Source organism: Zalophus californianus, chromosome 3, assembly GCF_009762305.2.
Source record: "Zalophus californianus isolate mZalCal1 chromosome 3, mZalCal1.pri.v2, whole genome shotgun sequence".
NCBI classification, from domain to species: Eukaryota; Metazoa; Chordata; class Mammalia; order Carnivora; family Otariidae; genus Zalophus; species Zalophus californianus.
In genome coordinates this window covers 161559207-161577205 of record NC_045597.1, presented here as the reverse complement: position 1 = coordinate 161577205, position 17999 = coordinate 161559207, and the positions used below count along the sequence as shown (strand labels likewise).

General features: G+C 43.8%; 1 protein-coding gene across 1 annotated transcript in view; it reads left to right on the top strand.

The window, feature by feature from the left end:
• Positions 1–464: 464 nt before the first annotated feature.
• Positions 465–17999, top strand: part of MPP4 (membrane palmitoylated protein 4) — a 42097-nt gene continuing 24562 nt past the window's right edge. The window contains exons 1-10 of the mRNA XM_027590653.1: positions 465–505; positions 859–968; positions 2061–2182; positions 9686–9763; positions 11830–11910; positions 13065–13196; positions 14088–14169; positions 15319–15404; positions 16915–16986; positions 17388–17584. Coding sequence (XP_027446454.1) covers positions 465–505; positions 859–968; positions 2061–2182; positions 9686–9763; positions 11830–11910; positions 13065–13196; positions 14088–14169; positions 15319–15404; positions 16915–16986; positions 17388–17584 — 1001 coding nt within the window. The remainder of the gene's footprint in view (positions 506–858; positions 969–2060; positions 2183–9685; positions 9764–11829; positions 11911–13064; positions 13197–14087; positions 14170–15318; positions 15405–16914; positions 16987–17387; positions 17585–17999) is intronic.

Below are 17999 nucleotides of genomic sequence, written 5' to 3'. Positions count from 1 at the left end.
ATTCAATAATTACAGGCATACATAGACTTCATTTTTTTCCCTTTAAATTTTTTATTGTTATGTTAATCACCATACATTACATCATTAGTTTTTGATGTAGTGTTCCATGATTCATTGTGCATAACACCCAATTTGCCCTCGTTTTCTTAATGCTCATTTTGCTGGCTGAAGAGTAGAAGTGATGGTCAGAGCTCCAGCCACCACTTTGGAACAGGAAGATGGGAACCACACCACACCCCAGGGAGGGAGAGCAGCGAGCTGGAGGGAGCCCATTCTCTGAGCACTTCACGGAGCAAGGCTGCCCTACCAACCCTGAACTGTCTCTGCCTCTACACTTTTACATAAGCAAGATATAAACTTCTACCCTGTTTAGCCACTATTATTTTGGGTTTCTGTTTCTTGAAACTAATCCTTCCCAAAGCCACATAGAAAATAACCCTTAAGAGTATGCCTCAGATGTAACCATGCCTCTTGCCATTGTGATTGCTGCCACGAAGAGCTGTAGGTACAATGAGAGGGAACACAGCACCTGAGTGGCGTCAGGCCAGGGAAGGCTCTTCTGAGCTCTGAAGGATGGTAAAATTAACTGGGTGAGAAATAAATATTTGTCACTTGTTTAAAAAAAAGAGAGAGAGAGTGGGAGGAGTGTTCCCTGAAATAGTAATGCTCTCTCCTAGGGCTGGTTAGTTTAGAGAGTGAGCTCTACAGGGCAGGTGTTTTGTTTGGTATGGGTCCCTGGGTGTAGCACGGTGCTCGACTTGCTCAAATAAATGCTGTTGAAAACATATTCCAGTGCGTGAGAGCTGCAGGGCCAGTGTGACTGGAGTGAGCTGTGTGCTGTTTACGGTCTGCTCCCAGGGCTGAATTCCATCCAAAAGCTTGGGCAGGAAGGATACAGTCAGACAGAGGAGCAGATCCACTGGACAAGGAGGACATGAAACCCTCTACAGCAACCAATCCGGAGAATGGTATGTGGTGCCTGGACTCCCTTCTGGATCAGAAAGGCCTTATAACATCACTGTAGATACGAGATCATATTTAGGGGCAGGGGTTCTGATAGATTTATTGTGATTCTTTTAAGGAACTTGTTGGACACTTCAGAGTGTCCTACTACCTCTATTAGTGATGATTCTAAGCAGTTTTCAAGGCAGGAAGGAAAGAAATCGTCACAGTGGGTTCAGAACCTCCTTTTTTCTCTTATCCCACAATGTTTTATTTAAACTTAGAACTTCACAACTTGTTCACATTCAAAATATCAGAATGTGAACAAACAGAATGCCTAGGAAAACATGTAAAAAAAAAATCCAGCATTCACTAAAATCTGTTCAGTTTCTTTAATCAGTGGAATCCTGAGATTTGTGTTAAACACCTATTGGCAGTTAGAGTCAGTTTTTTTTCTTTTTAAGATTTATTTATTATTTATTTGAAAAAGAGGGCACAAACAGGGGAAAGGGCAGAGGGAGAGGAAGACGGAGAGAGCATCTCAAGCAGACTCCCTGCTGAGGGTAGAGCCCAACTCAAGGCTCAAATCCATGACCCTGAGAGCATGACCTGAGCCGAAACCAAGAGTCCAACGCTTAACCCATTGAGCCACCCAGGTGCCCTGGCCATTAGAGTTTTTCAATAACACTTTCAATAAGAACTTTCAGAAAGGGTGAAGACAAATGACTATGTTTGAATTAGAGAAGGAGGATCCAGAAAACAATGAGATAATTTTGGAATAAACCAAAGGCTGATAAGGTGGGGGGAGGGAAAGACGATTGCTCTCATAAAATCTGACATCTGTAAATGATCTATTATTTCATCTGATGTTAGCCACAACCCTATGGGAAAGCTAGCATGTTATTTGCCACAAGGAAACTGGGTTTCAGATAGTTGGATGACTTTCCGAAGTTCACACAGTGATAGAACCAGAGCTTTTGGCCCTAAACCCGGCATCATCTCATTCCTCAGGAGCCCCTGTGGCCCATCCCAGCTGTCTGAGTTGTCTTTCACACTTAAAACACCTGCCTTTCTTCACCTCCACCGGCCACTCCATCTCTGCCCTCTCCCTTTTCCAGGTCTCTCCCAGATCCTGAGGCTTGTGCTGCGAGAGCTGAATCTGTTCTACAGCCGAGATGTGAATGGAGTGTGTCTCCTATATGATCTTCTCCATTCCCCGTGGCTGCAGGCTCTGCTAAAGGTGTGCACCCCATTACCTAGAGGCCTCTGCTTACTGTGGGAGCTGAAAACTGCTCACCCAACTGTGCCACTCACTCACTGGTCAGGTGGCAGGAGATTTCAACTTGGTAAAAGTTCCTAGAAGGCAATTCTTTTGTGTGTTCTGAGAATTTCCAACATGGGTGTGGGGGTGCCCACACCAAAAACAGTTGTCGGGGTACTAGTGGATGTCTGTAATTCATCTCAATTCTGACACTATCTAACCGGAGATAGCATCAGATCCCATAGGGTAAGGGCTCTGTCTCCCAGGACTGCTGCCCCCTCCCCCCATGTCAGACGCCAGTCACAAGTCCAGGCTGTTACCTGTACTTCTGACCAACTGTCTATAAATCAGAGGTTCCCCAGACCTCCTCCTTGGGTGTGATTAATTTGCTACAGCCCACAGAACTCAGAGAAACATTTTACTTGCTAGAGTACCAGTTTATTTTAAAAGGATATTACTCAGGAACAGCCAGATGGAAGAAATAAAGAGGGCAAGGCATGTGGGAAGGGGTGTGGAGCTTCCATGCCCCCTCCACTCTCCCCTAGATTTCCACAAGGTCACCAAATCAGAAATTCTAACAAACCCAGTCCTTTGGGGCTTTTCTGGAGGCTTCGTTACATAGGCACCGGTGATTAAGTCATTAGTCAATGGGGATTGATTCAACCTTCAACCCCTTCTCTGTGTACCGGAGGTGGAGGTGGGGGTAGGGGGTGGACTGAAAATTCCAAGTCTAATTACATGGTTGGTTCTCCTGGCAACCTGCCCTTAACCTTAGGTGCATTCCAGAAATCACCTCATTAACATAAAAAAAGGCATCTTTGTCACTTTCCTCACTTAGGAAATTCCAAGGGTTTTAAGAGCTCTGAGCCAGAATCAGGACTAAATATATAATTCTTATATAAATCACAATATCACAGCAATCCTCAGAGAAGAGCTACATAAACCTCTTAGCTTACAAAGGATGAATTTAGGTGGGAAAGTATATGGCTGTTCCTCTTTTCTCCCCCAGTTCCTTTTCTTCCAGTGGACCCTGGGATCACAAAGTGGCCACCACAAATGGCCATCGACAGCACCCTTAGCATCTGTCTACAACCCTTAGCATCAATCTCCTCCAGTCCTGTCCATGTTGATGCAAATGTTGGGTATTCATCCTTTCTGATGGCTGAGTGATATTCCATTGTATATATGGACCACATCTTCTTTATCTGTTCATCTGTTGAAGGGCATCTCGGCTCTTTCCACAGTTTGGCTATTGCAGACATTGCTGCTATGAACATTGGGGTGCATATGGCCCTTCTTTTCACTACATCTGTGTCTTTGGGGTAAATACCCAGGAGTGCATAGGGTAGCTCTATTTTTAATTTTTTGAGGCACCTCCACACTGTTTTCCAAAGTGGCTGTACCGACTTACATTCCCACCAACAGTGTAAGAGGGTTCCCCTTTCTCCACATCCTCTCCAACATTTGTTGTTTCCTGCCTTGTCAATTTTTGCCATTGTAACTGGTGTAACGTGGTATCTCAATGTGGTTTTAATTTGAATTTCCCTGATGGCTCATGATGTTGAATATTTTTTTCATGGTCTGTTAGCCTTTCGTATGTCTTCTTTGGAGAAGTGTCTGTTCAGGTCTGCCCATTTTTTGACTTGATTATTTGTTTTTTGGGTGTTAAGTTTGAAAAGTCCTTTATAGATCTTGGATACCTGCCCTTTATCTGTAGTGTCATTTGCAAATATCTTCTCCCATTCTGTGGATTGCCTCTTTGTTTTGTTGACTGTTTCCCCCATTGAGGATGATATTCGCCGTGGGTTTTTCATAGATGGATTTTATGAACTTGAGGAATGTTCCCTCTATCCCTACACTCTGAAGAGTTTTAATCGGGAAAGGATGCTGTATTTTGTCAAATGCCTTTTCTGCATCATTTGAGAGGATCATATGGTTCTTGTCTCTTCTCTTATTAATGTGTTCTATCACATTGATCGATTTGTGAATATTGAACTACCCTTGCATCCCAGGAATAAATCCTACCTGGTCATGATGGATAATCCTTTTACTGTACTGTTGGATCCTATCAGCTAAGATCTTGCTGAGAATTTTGGCATCCATATTCATCAGGGATATTGGTGTGTAATTCTCTTTTTTGATGGGGTCTTTGCCTGGTTTGGGGATTAAGGTAACGCTGACCTCATAGAATGAGTCTGGAGCTTTCCTTCTGTTTCTATTTTTTGAAACAGCTTTGGGAGAATAAGTATCATTTCTTCTTTGAATGTTTGGTAGAATTCCCCTGGGAATCCATCAGGCCCTGGACTCTTGTTTTTGGGGAGGTTTTTGATCGAGGCTTCAATTTCATTACTGGTTATTGGTCTATTCAGATTCTCAGTTTCTTCCCGTGTCAGTCTTGGTAGTTTATAGGTTTCCAGGAAGGCATCCATTTCTTCCAGGTTGCTTAATTTATTGGCATATATTTGTTGATAATAATTTCTACTAATTGTTTCTATTTCCTTGGTGTTAGTCGTGATATCTCCCCTTTCATTCATAATTTTATTAATTTGGGTCCTTTCTCTTTTCTTTTGGCTGTCTGGCCAGTGTTTTATCAATCTTATTAATTCTTTCAGAGAACCAGCTTCTAGTTTCACTGATCTGCTCTACTGTGTTTCTGGTTTCTAATTCATTGATTTCTGCTCTAATCTTAATTATTTCTCATCTCCTGCATGGGTTAGACTTTATTTGTTGTTCTTTCTCCAGTTCTTTAAGGTGTAAAATTAGTTTGTGTATTCGGACTTTTTCTATTTTTTTGAATGAGGCTTGGATGGCTATGTATTTCCCCCTTAGGACCACCTTTGCAGTATTCCATAGGTTTTAGACCGATGTGTTTTTGTTCTCATTGGTTTCCATGAATTGTTTAAGTTCCTCTTTGATTTCCTGGTTGACCCAAATATTCTTAAGCAGGATGATCTTTAGCTTCCAAGTGTTTAAATTTCTTCCAAATTTTTTCTTGTGATTGAGTTCCAGTTTCAAAGCATTGTGGTCTAAGAATATGCAGGAAATAATCTGTCTTTTGGTATCGGTTGAGACCTGATTTGTGACCCAGTATGTGGTCTATTCTGGAGAAAGTTCCATGTGCACTCAAGAAGAATGAGTATTCTGTTGTTCTAGGGTGGAATGTTCTGTATATATCTATGAGGTCCATCTGGTCCAGTGTGTCATTCAAAGCTTTTGTTTCTTTGTTGATTTTTTGCTTCGATGATCTGTCTATTGCTGAGAGTGGAGTGTTGAGGTCTCCTACTATTAACGTATTATTATCAGTATGTCTCTTTATTTTGGTTAAGAGCTGGCTTATGTAGTTGGCTGCTTCCATGTTGGGGACATAGATATTTACAATTGTTAGATCCTCTTGTTGGATAGACCCTTTAAGAATGATATAGTGTCCCTCTGGATCTCTTACTACCATCTTTAGCTTAAAATCTAATTTGTCTGATATGAGAATTGCTACCCCAGCTTTCTTTTGAGATCCTTTGGCATGAAAAATGGTTCTCCATCCCCTCACTTTCAGTCTGGATGTATCTTTAGGTTCAAAATGGGTCTCTTGTAGACAGCATATGGATGGGTCCTGTCTTTTTATCCAATCTACAACCCTGTGCCATTTCATGGGAGCATTTAGGCTGTTCACGTTGAGAGTGATTATTGAAAGATATGATTTTATTGTCATCATGTTGCCTGTGAAGTCCTTGTTTCTATAGACTGTCTCTGTAAAGTGCTGTTCTATATCACTTTTGGGGCCTTTCTCTTTTTATAGAACCCCCCCTTAATCCAGTCTTAATATTTCTTGCAGGGCCAGATTGATGGTCACATATTCTTTCAGTTTCTGCCAGTCTTGGAAGTTCCTTGTCTCTCCATCCATTCTGAATGACAGCCTTGCCAGATAAAGTATTCTTGGCTGCATGTTCTTCTCATTTAGTACCCTGATTATGTCTTGTCAGCCCTTTCTGGCTTGCCAGGTCTCTGTGGACAGGTCTGACATTATTCTGATGTTCCTCCCTCTGTACGTAAGAAATCTCTTCCCCCTCACTGCTTTCAAGATTGTTTCCTCGGATCTAAGATTTGTGAATTGTACTATTGTACGTCGTGGTGTCGGTCTGTTCTCATTGATCTTGGGAGGGATCCTCTCTGCCTCTTGGACACGAATGCTTGTTTCTTTTCCCAAATTAGGGACATTCTCAGCTATGATTTGCTCAAATATATCTTCTAGACTTCTCTCTCTCCCCCCACCCCCAAGGGATACCAATAATTCTGATATTAGAATGTTTCTCTGAGTCATTAATCTCTCTCAATTTGATCCCTTCGGCTTTAATCTGTTTTTCCTATGCCGCCTTGGTTTCCTCTAGGTCACTAATTCGTTCTTCTGCCTCGTTTACCCTAGCAGTCAGAGTATCCAGTTTAGACTGCATTTCATTCATAGCATTTTTAAGTTCAGCCTCATTAGATCTCATTTCTGCCCTTAGAAATTCTATGCTGTCATTAATATTTTTCTCAAGCCTAGATATCGACTTCATATTTGTTACTCTGAAGTCTATTTCTGACATCTTGCTTATATCCATATCCATTAGGTCTGTGGCAGAGACCACAGTCTCTGATTCTTTTCTTTGTTGGGGGTTCCTCCTCTTAGTCATTCTGTTGAGGGCTGATTGAGGGAATGTACAGAGTCCAAATTATTGACCACAACCCAAGCAAGATGCACCTGTTTTATAGGGATCTTAGGGTTGTTGGCCTCTTGTTCTCCCAGCCTGTCTTCTGGGGGAGGGGCCTGCCGTGCTGTTACTCAGGCAACCGTGTTTGGGCAGAGTTGCCCTGCCCCCTGTCGGGGGAGGGGTGGGATGGGCTCTGTGAAAACTGGTTTTCTGGGGCTTTTGTTCTCTGGTGGCTTTCCCTGGTGGTTTTCTGCGCCTCTTCCGAGAGTCAGAGCAGAAGTGACCGTATCCAAACCTCTGTCTCAGAGCAGAGAGATCACAGTCTGCTCTTCACTGAGCTCTCCAGGCCACACTGCCTCCCTTTCTGTCTGTGCCGCTAAAAAACCTCAGTGTCCTGGGTTGTGCACCCCACAGGAGCACTCCCAGCCCTCACTCCCAGGGCCAGGCACATCTCTGCCCTTTGTGCTTCTAAAACCGCCAGCTGCCCCCAGTTCGTATTTGTGCCCCTGCAGCTCCTGGATCCCATCCGGGGGCTGGACTAAATCCTTTCCCTGCCGCTACAGTCTGCGAGTCTGCCCGGTCCCTAGCGCAGGAGGTTTTTGCACTCCGGTGTTATCTCACCTTCCTGACACAAGTTCTCGGAAGCTCCCTCTCCCTGCTGTTTATCTTCCGATAACTGCCCAGAGAATCACAGCTCCCCACTTCATACCTCGAGACCAACTGCAGGAGATATTTTGCTTGTAGAGGTCCAGGTATACCTTCTTACATCTCAGGCTGATTTTGTGGGTGTTCAGAATGGTCTGGTAGATATCCAGCTCAATTCAGGGGACCGGTTGGAATAGGGTCCCCTACTCCTCCTCCAGCTTTTTTCCTCCTCCTCAAATACTATTTTTAAGAAAGATTCTTTTAAAGTTATTTTTTGGGGATGTGGGTGTTTCCTTCTGCTAAGTGTGAAATGTGGTCAATCTTTTGATGCGTGTTAATACGTTCTTCAAAACACGAGGAAGTGGCAACATCTTTAGCATGAACAAAGAGGTACTCCTCACAGTAATTGTTTTAAAACCCTTGATTTCTTCATCTATTCGTCTACTGCTGGACACTTAGGTTGGTTCCATGTCATGACAACTGCGAACAGAGCCGCAATGAACATGGGGGTGCAGATACCTCTTTGAGCTCATGATTTCGTTTCCCTTGAATACATACCCAGAGGTGAAAGATACAATGGGATAGTATTTAGCCATAAAAAGAAAGAAATCCTCCCTTTTACGACAATATGGATGAACATTGTGCTAAGTGAAATAAGACACAGAAAGACAAGTATCATGTTTTCACTTGTATGTGGAATCTAAAAAAGCACAGCTCATAAAAACCGAGACTAGGGGCTGGGGCTGGGGGAAATGGGGAGATGTTGGTCAAAGGGTATGGTTATGAGAAGCGCCGGTTATGAGAAGAATCACTCCTAGGGATGTCATGTGCAGCATGATGACTATAGTTAATAATACTGTATTATGTACTTGACAGTTGCTAAGAGAGTAGATCTTAAACGTTCTCTCACACACACCCAGTCATGATTATGTGAGGTGATGGAGATGTTAACTTATTGGGGTACTCGTTTTGCAGTACATACATATATCAAACCAACATGCTGTGCACCCTAAATTCACACAATGTTATCTGTCAATTACATCTCAAGAAAACTGGGGAGAAAAAGCCCCACCCAATTCCTCTCAGGCATGTTTTTCTCCTGGGATAGCTAAAACAGCTCTCCGGTCACTAAATGGATTCCCTTGCTCACCTGTGCAGGCTGTGTGTCCCCCCCTACAAGCCCTGCCTCAGTTCATCTGCCTTATCACTTCCAGGCCAACCTGAGCACCGGCTCAGAGGTGGCCCAAGGAAGCACTGTCATCTCGGATCTGGACGGAGGAAGGCTGGGCCTACCTGGCCTTTTGGGCCTCATCGCTCCATCTGTGAGAGAAAGCAGATCCCTAAAATAAGAAGGGCTGTACCGCAGAGCTAGGCACACCTTGGTGTCCTCAGCCAACTCCAGATCCCAGTACGGAAAAAATTCCTCAGGTCAGCAGAGATGAAGTTGAATTTTTTTTTTAAGATTTTATTTATTTATTTGATAGAGAGAGAGAGAAAATGAGTGAGAGGGAGCAGAGAGAGAAGGAGAAGCAGACTCCCCACTAAGCAGGGAGCCCGATGCTAGACTCAATCCCAGGACCCCGGGATCATGACCTGAGCTGAAGGCAGACGCTTAACCGACTGAGCCACCCAGGCGCCCCAAAGTTGAAATTTTTGTAAACGAAACTTTCCTGGAGGATTAAGGGAGGAAAAGGAAACAAACAGAGAAGAGTACAATCAGCATGCATAGTGTGCCTGGTCTCTTGTTCAGATCCTCTGTGGAACCCGAACCACAGAGCGCATGCCCTGGCCTTTGCCCAGCACAGAGGTTCCTACAGGTCTCTGGCTCCAAATCCCTATTGGTCTCAACCCTGGAAAACCCACTTGTTAGTTTAATAAGAGGAAACCTTTGAATTTCTTTTTATCAATGATGTTGGCTGGGGAAGATCATTTTCCAGTGGCAGCAATAACCAAGCCCCTGGAGGATAGGAGCCACCTCACGTGAGCCCGTTTCTGTCGGACAGCGACAGATACCTTCAGAAAGGCCAGCACGCCCTCCGCTCAGCCGCTGGCGCTGTGACCCGGGCTGGCTGTCCCCTCGCAGGGCTTTCAACCCCAGACGTTAATTGTCATGTTATCAATATGTCATTCTCCCACCGCTGCTCCTCTGCAGGTTTATGATTGTCTCCAGGGATTTAAAGAAAAGAAACTTGTTCCTGCCACAACTCATGCACAGACATTATCCTGTGAGGTAAGGTGGTTTTTAATCCACAGAATAGTGGGGCTTTAATGAATTAAACGATCTAATGGCAAAGTTGGGTTGATGACTATGCATCCCGTAAGTGTTTCTAACTGAGCTTTGAAAGAAGGAAGAAAATGGGTCAGCACTTCAAATTTAAGCAAACAAAAAAATAACATTTTTAGCATGTGTCCATTTCTCTCTTTTCTTCTCTAATCCTTAGACTCCGTTGATCTGTGTAATCCGAGAGTAAATGTTGTTATAGTATATGTTTCCCAAATGTATATCTCTAGTTGGGCGCTTTGCCTGAACTCCAGACTCCAGACATATCCAACTGCCTCCTCTCCATCGTACTTAGATGCATACTTAATGCACCACTCAAACAGCATGTCCCATGAGCTCCTGATCTTCCCCACACCCAAAGCCACTTCCCTCCCAGCCTTTTCCATCTGAGTAAGGACATCTTTGTTCTTGCAGCACTCAGACCAAAGTCTTTGGTTATCTGTAACTTTCTCCTTCTCTCATACCTCGCACCCAATCTGACAACAGATCCTGTAGCTCCTGTTTCAAAATATATCCAGAATCTTATCACTTCCACTCTGCCACCTAATAGAAAGCATCATCATCTCGTATACAGATATTTGCAGTATAGCCTCCTACCTGGTCTCCTGCTTCTACCCTTGAAGAGACCCTCTTGAAGGTGTGTCAAATTATGTCACTTCTCTGCTCAAACCCTTCCAGTGATTTCCCGTTTCAGGGTACACATCGTAGTTCTTAGATAGCCAAACATAATGTAGTATCCGTTCCCTCTTTGGCTTGATACTCACTGCTCTAGCCCTTGTTCACTCTGCTCCAGTTAGATAACCCCTTGCGGTTGTGTGAACCAGACATGCTCCTGCCACAGGCCCTTTGCACTTGCTATTCCATATTTCAGTACTGGTCTCGCCTCTATAGCCACATGATTTGCTTCCTCTTCTCCTGGTCTCCACCCAAATGTCACCTTCTCACTAAGGCTTTCTCTGGTCACTTGATCTAAAATTTCAACCCCTCAGAGCACTCCCTGTCCACCTTCCTGTTTTATTTGTCTTCTTAATTCTCTTCATCAAGTAAAAATGGGGGTTTTTTTTTTTAGAATGGGGATTTTTGTCTGCCACTGTATTTGTATCACTAAAAACAGTGCCTAGCATGTAGTAGATACTCAATAGATATTTGCTGAATGGATAAATAAGTGTAATCCATTTTATTATTATTTATTGTCCAAACCATATTAAAAGAAATAGAAAAAAAAAAAAGAAGAAAAACTGTACCCTCAGTTCCAGTAATCAACGATTCAAATTGTTCTCAGTTGTCCCCAGGAAAATACATACATATTTTATTCAGTTGTAATCCTAGGGAATGGAGGTAAAGCTCAGTAAACTCCTTGTTTTCATTTGACTGTACATAACGAGGCTTAACTGCTGGGGTCTCATGGGGCTCAGTGAAGTCTTGAAAAGTCTTATGTCCTCTCAGAAAGCAGGTCTACACTCACACAGAAAGGAGATCAGAATTGGAATGTTTAACACTTTTTTATTGCAATAAATATTAAAATTGGTAATCAAATAATAAGTCCTAAAATACAAATTACTATTCCCATTTTCCACATGACAAATGGAGCATCCCATGGCATTAAGCTACCTGAGTTCTCCAGGCACTTGAGTCTGTACCTGGAGAACTCTGACACCTTAACCTGCCCATAAAGATCCACATTAACAGTTGTTTTAGCACCACTAGAGGGAAATTGCCTTGGAACATATATTACAAAATTATGTTATTTCCTCCTCCAAGCCTCTGGTATGCCAGGATGGAGGCACTGGGTGTTAGACCTATCCCACATCTTGGATTCTACCTGCTGTAGTAAAGTTGAATGAATGAGGAAAGCTACTAGGCCCTGACTTTAAAGATAAAAAAGAAGGTTTCAATAATAATTTTCTTTGGTCAATGTCGTGCTAGTCAGTGTATCTGTTATCCAGCTCAGGTGATGTTAACTAGGCGATGAAGATTTAAAAAAATTTTTAAATGTCTGCTTTTCCACCACCCAGGTAGTAGGGATATTACGTGAAACTCCTAAATCCCCTGAGATCCAAGAGCTGAAACAAATCCTCCAGGATCCACACTTTAAGGCAAGTGCTTGCTAAAATAGACAAGATATGCCCATCTGGCACGTGGGCAAAGTTGGCAAGAAGAAATAAGGGTGATAGGAAATGTACTTTCTGAACAGACATTCTATTACTGTACGTGGGTGACCAACAGATTGTTCTTAAAGATGTGGGACTCAGCTGTGACTGGCTCTGTGTTGTTAGCCATGGAGCCAAGCCTGCCATATTTATGAGGAGACATCCAGAACTTCCCATGATGTCTTGTTTCCACCCTGCAAAGCCATTGTCCTTCTAAAATTCTGGGGGAGAATCAGGGTAGTATACTTCCTTTCCAACTTGGAAATATTTTAAGTTTTGGATGAAATGTGTGAAGAGGTTCTGAAAATATAGTATAAGGATGATTAACTCAATGAGGGAGTATATGAAGGACATTTGATTGAAGAACGTTTGATCGCAGAACAGAAGGCTATCTCACAGACTTACAGAGTTGGAGTTCAGTTTATCAACAAATGAGAACTTTAAGAGAATATCTGCACTTGGAGCAATAGGATTTATGAGTCAAATTTTCAGTTCACAAGATAACCCTAGAGAATTTTCTCTGAGTTCCAGAGAAGTTTTGTCCACCAATCTATGGGATGACTACTTCCCCACCCGATGAAATAAAAATTTAACATAACGGGCCATTAGAAGGAACTCTTTGATCACACCCGAAATCAGGAAACTACTTATTCTCATTCTGTTCCTCATAGGCCCTTGGGAGTCACTGACAAATTAAACCAGCAAGATGTTTTGATTACTGTCTCCCACTCTGCCTTAATTAGGGAAAATATTATAAAAGTTAATCTGTAGTTCAAGCTTATGGAAGCACCATGGATTACATGAGTTTGCAGGAAATGAGAAAGTGACAAAATACATTTTAGCAGAAATGCAAGAATATATTATATATCACTTAACCTCTCTGTGCCTCGTTTCTTTATGAAAAGGGGACAATAAATATACCTGCCTCATGGAGTTATTGTGAAGATTGGGTTAATCCACATAAAATGCTATGCGCAGCACGTATGTGTTGGTTGTTGTGGTGATGGTGGTGGTTTGTCTTACAGAGTGTTAGCTCACCGTCTTCTAGAAGGGTGTGTCCTGTGTGTGACCTTTGTTCACCTTGCCTTCTCTGTTCCTAGGCCTTGCTCAGTGCCCATGACACCGTGGCTCAGAAAGATTTTGAACCCCTTCTCCCCCCATTGCCAGACAATATCCCTGAGAGTGAGGAAGCAATGAGGATTGTTTGTTTGGTGAAAAACCAACAGCCCCTGGTAAGGAAATCACTTTATCTTCCCAGTTAGAATGATATCAGGGCTAATTGTGAACCAAGGGTTAATTGTGAACTACATTATCTCTTGTAGTTATTTAATATAATGTTAAATATTCTTGCTTGTAGTCACAGGTATAGTTTGAGGCATTCAGATAATGTGAGGGCATCCATGATAATGGCTAGCGCACGATGTCCTAACAATTTTTGCCTGTGGTTTCAAACACATTATATGTTATAATGTTGTCACGAGGAAAGACTTCTGCTTCGTGTTTTTCTTTGTTGAAAAATCTGTAAGAAAAAAGAGGTTTATTTTATTTTATTTATTTTATTTTATTTTTTGAGGGGGAGAGACAGAGAGAGATGGAGAGAGAGAGCACGAACTAGGGGAAAGGCGGCGGGAGAGGGAGAGAGAGTCCCAAGCAGGCTCCACACTCAGTGCAGAGCCCAACGTGGGGCTTAATCTCACAACCCTGAGATCATGACCTGAGCTGAAATCCAGAGTCAGATGCTTAACTGACTGAGCCACCCAGGTGCCCCATGTTTTATTTTATTATTTGGCTCTCTGAAGTACATAAATTTCACTAAATTCCAAGGTATTTACCTAAGTTTTTTTTTTCTTTATTAATTAGAAGCTAAGTGAGGCATTAATTTGATTTTCTAAGAATAGTCTCTTTGATTAGGTTGTAATGGTGAGAGCTTTCTTTATCTTTGGAAGGATCTAAATATTATTTTGTATTCATGTGGTTGGGTAGAGACTTTGGTAGGTCAAGGTTGAACGAATGGCCCTGGCTGGTATACTCTCTTCTGACCAGACCAGAGCTCTACTGAGGGAAGCCACCAGAAAAATGGTCATGTTAGGTAAAAGAGGGATTCCATTGCTCTCTCTCCCCAGGGAGCTACCATCAAGCGCCATGAGATGACAGGGGACATCCTGGTGGCCAGAGTCATCCATGGTGGGCTGGCTGAGAGGAGTGGTAAGCTGGAGCTGCAGGGTACACACGGGACCAGAGAAATCGGAAACCCTTAGTTGTTTAGTCTTCAGGGAAACCCCTCTTTCCTAACCATGGTCAGGGCTTCTCTGCATGACACTGCTTGGTTACTAAGAAGGAGGGAATAAATATTCCAGAAAACCCTGTTCCCTTCCTTCACTGAGGCCCCATATTCAAATCCACTCAGTTTACATTCTCGTGGTAACCTAACCAGCTAAGTATCAGCATGCCATTCTGTAGAAAAAGAAACTGAGGTTCAAAGAGATCAAGTAAGTAACGTGCTCGAGGTTGCATAATTTGAGTCAGGATGCAAGTCCAGGTTTGCCCGCTCTATATTCCCCACTCCTGCTCTTCCCCTGGTCCTTCTGCTTTCAACAGGCATAGCTCTGCCCCGACCTTGAAGTGCCCGTTGCTTGCCCTTTCTACCAGCCAACCGAATGTCCTTCCTTTTACTGCCGCGTTTCTGTGCCTGCTGTCCCCCTCCTCCTCACTGCCCAGGGCCCTGCAGAGCTGGCATGGGTTTCGTACCCCAACGTTCTTAGAGCAGTGACCCCAAGGATTTCCTAGTCGCTAGGTCCCTCAGCTCTTCCTTTGGCCTCAGTTTTATTTTTACTTCTCTAGCACATTCAATGTCAACCATAACGGTCTTGATGTTTTCATCGTCCTTGGTTTCTATTCTGTGACATCATCCTACATCTAATCTCCTCCCCTGACAACTGTCCTGCATACTCCTGTTTTTCAAAGCTGAATCGTGACCCCCACATTCCTCCACATTTCCTCTTGGAAGAATGCCCCACCCCCTCTCTTTGTCATCGATCATTTACTCATGACGCTGACATCTTTACTTTTAGTGTTACCTTCATTCTGCAACATCAGATTAGCAAAAATGAAAATATCACCATCACTTAACACCCAGTGAAGAGGTGTAAAAATGCAGTTCTCTGTGCTTGGTGGAGGTGTGCCCTAGAGTAACCAGCCTGGATGATTAGGGTTAGGATTATTTCAGAGTAAATTTTTAAATGTTAGAGCACGCTTGGGTCAGGGAGTTTGCTAAAAGTCTTTGGTGTAGCTACCTCTATTTTTTTTTGCAAATTTCCTTGTGCCCTTCTTTGTTTTGTGTTCCTTTTTGCCTAGGGCTGTTATATGCTGGAGACAAACTGGTGGAAGTGAATGGAGTTTCAGTTGAGGGACTGGATCCTGAGCAAGTGATCCATATTCTGGTAATAGTCTTCTGTTTGCCTTCTCAATGACTCAGCACAATGCTGGGGCTGCCCTGAGCCTGTCTGGCCCATGGTGTGGGCACTGTTACATGAGGGGGATTTGGTCCCTCATGGCAGCTTCCTTTCTCCAGACCCCCAGACATTTTCTGCTTCTGTGCAGCTCAACCCCCAGCCTCCCACCCCCATCTGGTTTCTGCTGGGACACTTCTCTTGCCAACCTGCCTTTCGGCCTCAGGAGGGCTTCCAGTTTCCCCAGGCCAGGTCCCTTGTTGCCTGGGTTGTTCCTTTGGAAACTGAGCCTGGGGTGGGCAGAGTGAGACTTTGGAGGGGAGTCTGAACTTGAGCAAACTACCCTTGCTCCCCTACCATTTTTATACAGCCTAAATCTATTTAACATCCCACTTGAGGTAGCTTCTGGGTAGGAGAGATGTCCTGGGAGGCTAGCCTATGGGGAGGGGATTTCCTTGCTTGCCCTGCCACGGATCTTGGTGGTTGAACCTGGGGATTTATGACCAGATGATGGTTTCTTCTAGGCCCCTATGCCCACTTTTCAAACCTTTGCCTGAATCACAGTCATAGTGGCATGCCCCTGCCATCTCCCCCATGTATACCCCAAGTGTGGGGCCCGAGGTGGATGACTATTTATCATATAGACTAGTGGTTCTCAAACTCGGCTTGCGGGGGCGGGGGGGAACGCTAAATTTTCATAGATGTGCCTCAGGGACTGAGATGAGAGGTGGTATTATAAGGAGTATACCAGGCGCCGAAAGATTTTGCAAATGACCCCTGCTGCAAGATGCTGCATGGCACAAAGCACTGCAAATGGAGCTTGAAGTCCTGTCAATCGCAGATGCACGTGGCTCTGCTTCAGCCATTTTGGTGGTAGCTGCAGAGCCAGGATGGTGGGGTTGTGAAATTTCTAGGAGTGAGGACAAGGTTTTGCTCATCTCTGGATTCGCAGTGCATGTGTCGGGAAGATCTTACCTTCTCCATCAGGCTGAGAGATTCTCTGTCTCCTCAAAATGTTTGAGGGCCCCCATTCCCACCATTAGCTTGGCGCTTGTCAGTCCCCTCAGAAGACTTGGGAGCCTCTTCTCCCCATCAGACTGGGCTGCCAGGCGCAGGAACAGGGGCTCAGGAAGTCATTACTGACTGAGGTTTGAGGAAGGGAAGTCAGATCAAGATCTCATCTCCTTCCCCAGCGTCTGTAGGAAGAAGACCTTGCTGAAGAAGGTTGCAGGTTGGAGTGTTCCTGGGAGAGGCTGGGCCTCAGGGTGGGGCTCAGCAGGCCAGGGACTCTGGAGCCCCACAGCCGAGCAGAAGCTGAGCTGCATTTCTTCCTAATTTCCACTTCTGCATGGTGATATGTAGCTGTTGAACTCTTGTAAGAATCCCTGTGGGGGATATCACCCTTAAAGCTGGCCACACGGTGTTGTAACTCCTTCTGCTGAACCCCAATAATCCAGTGAATCCTGTGACTTGTTATTCCCTCCCCTTTGACATTTTCTAGGCCATGTCTCGCGGCACAATAATGTTCAAGGTGGTTCCAGTTTCTGCCCCTCCTGTTAATAGCCAGAAGATGGTAAGAATGTACTGAGTCTTCATAATCATACACAGTAAATTCTCAAATAACAGTAAGAGTGACTTAATATTTTGTATCATACTGCCCCTCTCTATAATGTGTTACACATTTTTCAATACTGATGATATGAGGGGCAAATGAGTGAACGAATACGATAAAAGGAGATGGCGGTACAAGTTTAAAAAGTAACATCAAGAATGGGAAACACTTGAGCAAAAATTTCTCAGCACTAAGAGATTCTGTTGCCAAAGTCACTTTTCTCATGGATCTTAGACTCGGTTAAAGAGAAGAGTATGGGGAGACAAGATAGCAACAGTAGGGGGAGTGGAGAAATGGTTTTAAGTCTTGACAACCCATGGGCAAGGGTTCTTCTGATGGGGCCATTTTGCACCTGCTGTCAGGTGTACGTTCGTGCCATGACCGAGTACTGGCCCCAGGAAGATCCCACCATACCCTGCATGGACGCAGGGTTGCCTTTCCAGAAGGGGGACATCCTTCAGATTGTGGACCAGAACGATGCCCTCTGGTGGCAGGCCCGGAAAATCTCAGACCTTGGTACCTGTGCTGGACTAATTCCTTCTAACCACCTTCTGAAGAGGTAAGAAAACCCTCACTCCTGGTCTCAGGACTGAGCCATCAAGAAATAAAATGTTTTTTCAGGCTTCTGTTATTGCAGTTAAGATGCGGTAAGGGAGACAAGCAGATGGATAAACACATACACTGGTCTATAAAACCAAAAGTCAACTTTCCATATACCCTAAGCATCTTAAATACCAAGGGGATCAGAATAATCATACTAGCTAGAAAAGAGAGAAAAGCACTTGTGAAACAAACTTAAGAAGATAGTTCTAACTCCCTCTATTAATCATTCGAGGCTGAGTTGAAACCTCAGCTACTGAATCTGAACCCATGACCCTCACTTTTGTGTTCTTGAGGTCCGAGGGAATGAGTAAAGATAGAAGATAGAAAAAGGTCCAAGGCTCAGCCAATGATAAGAAATCAAGAAGAAGGAA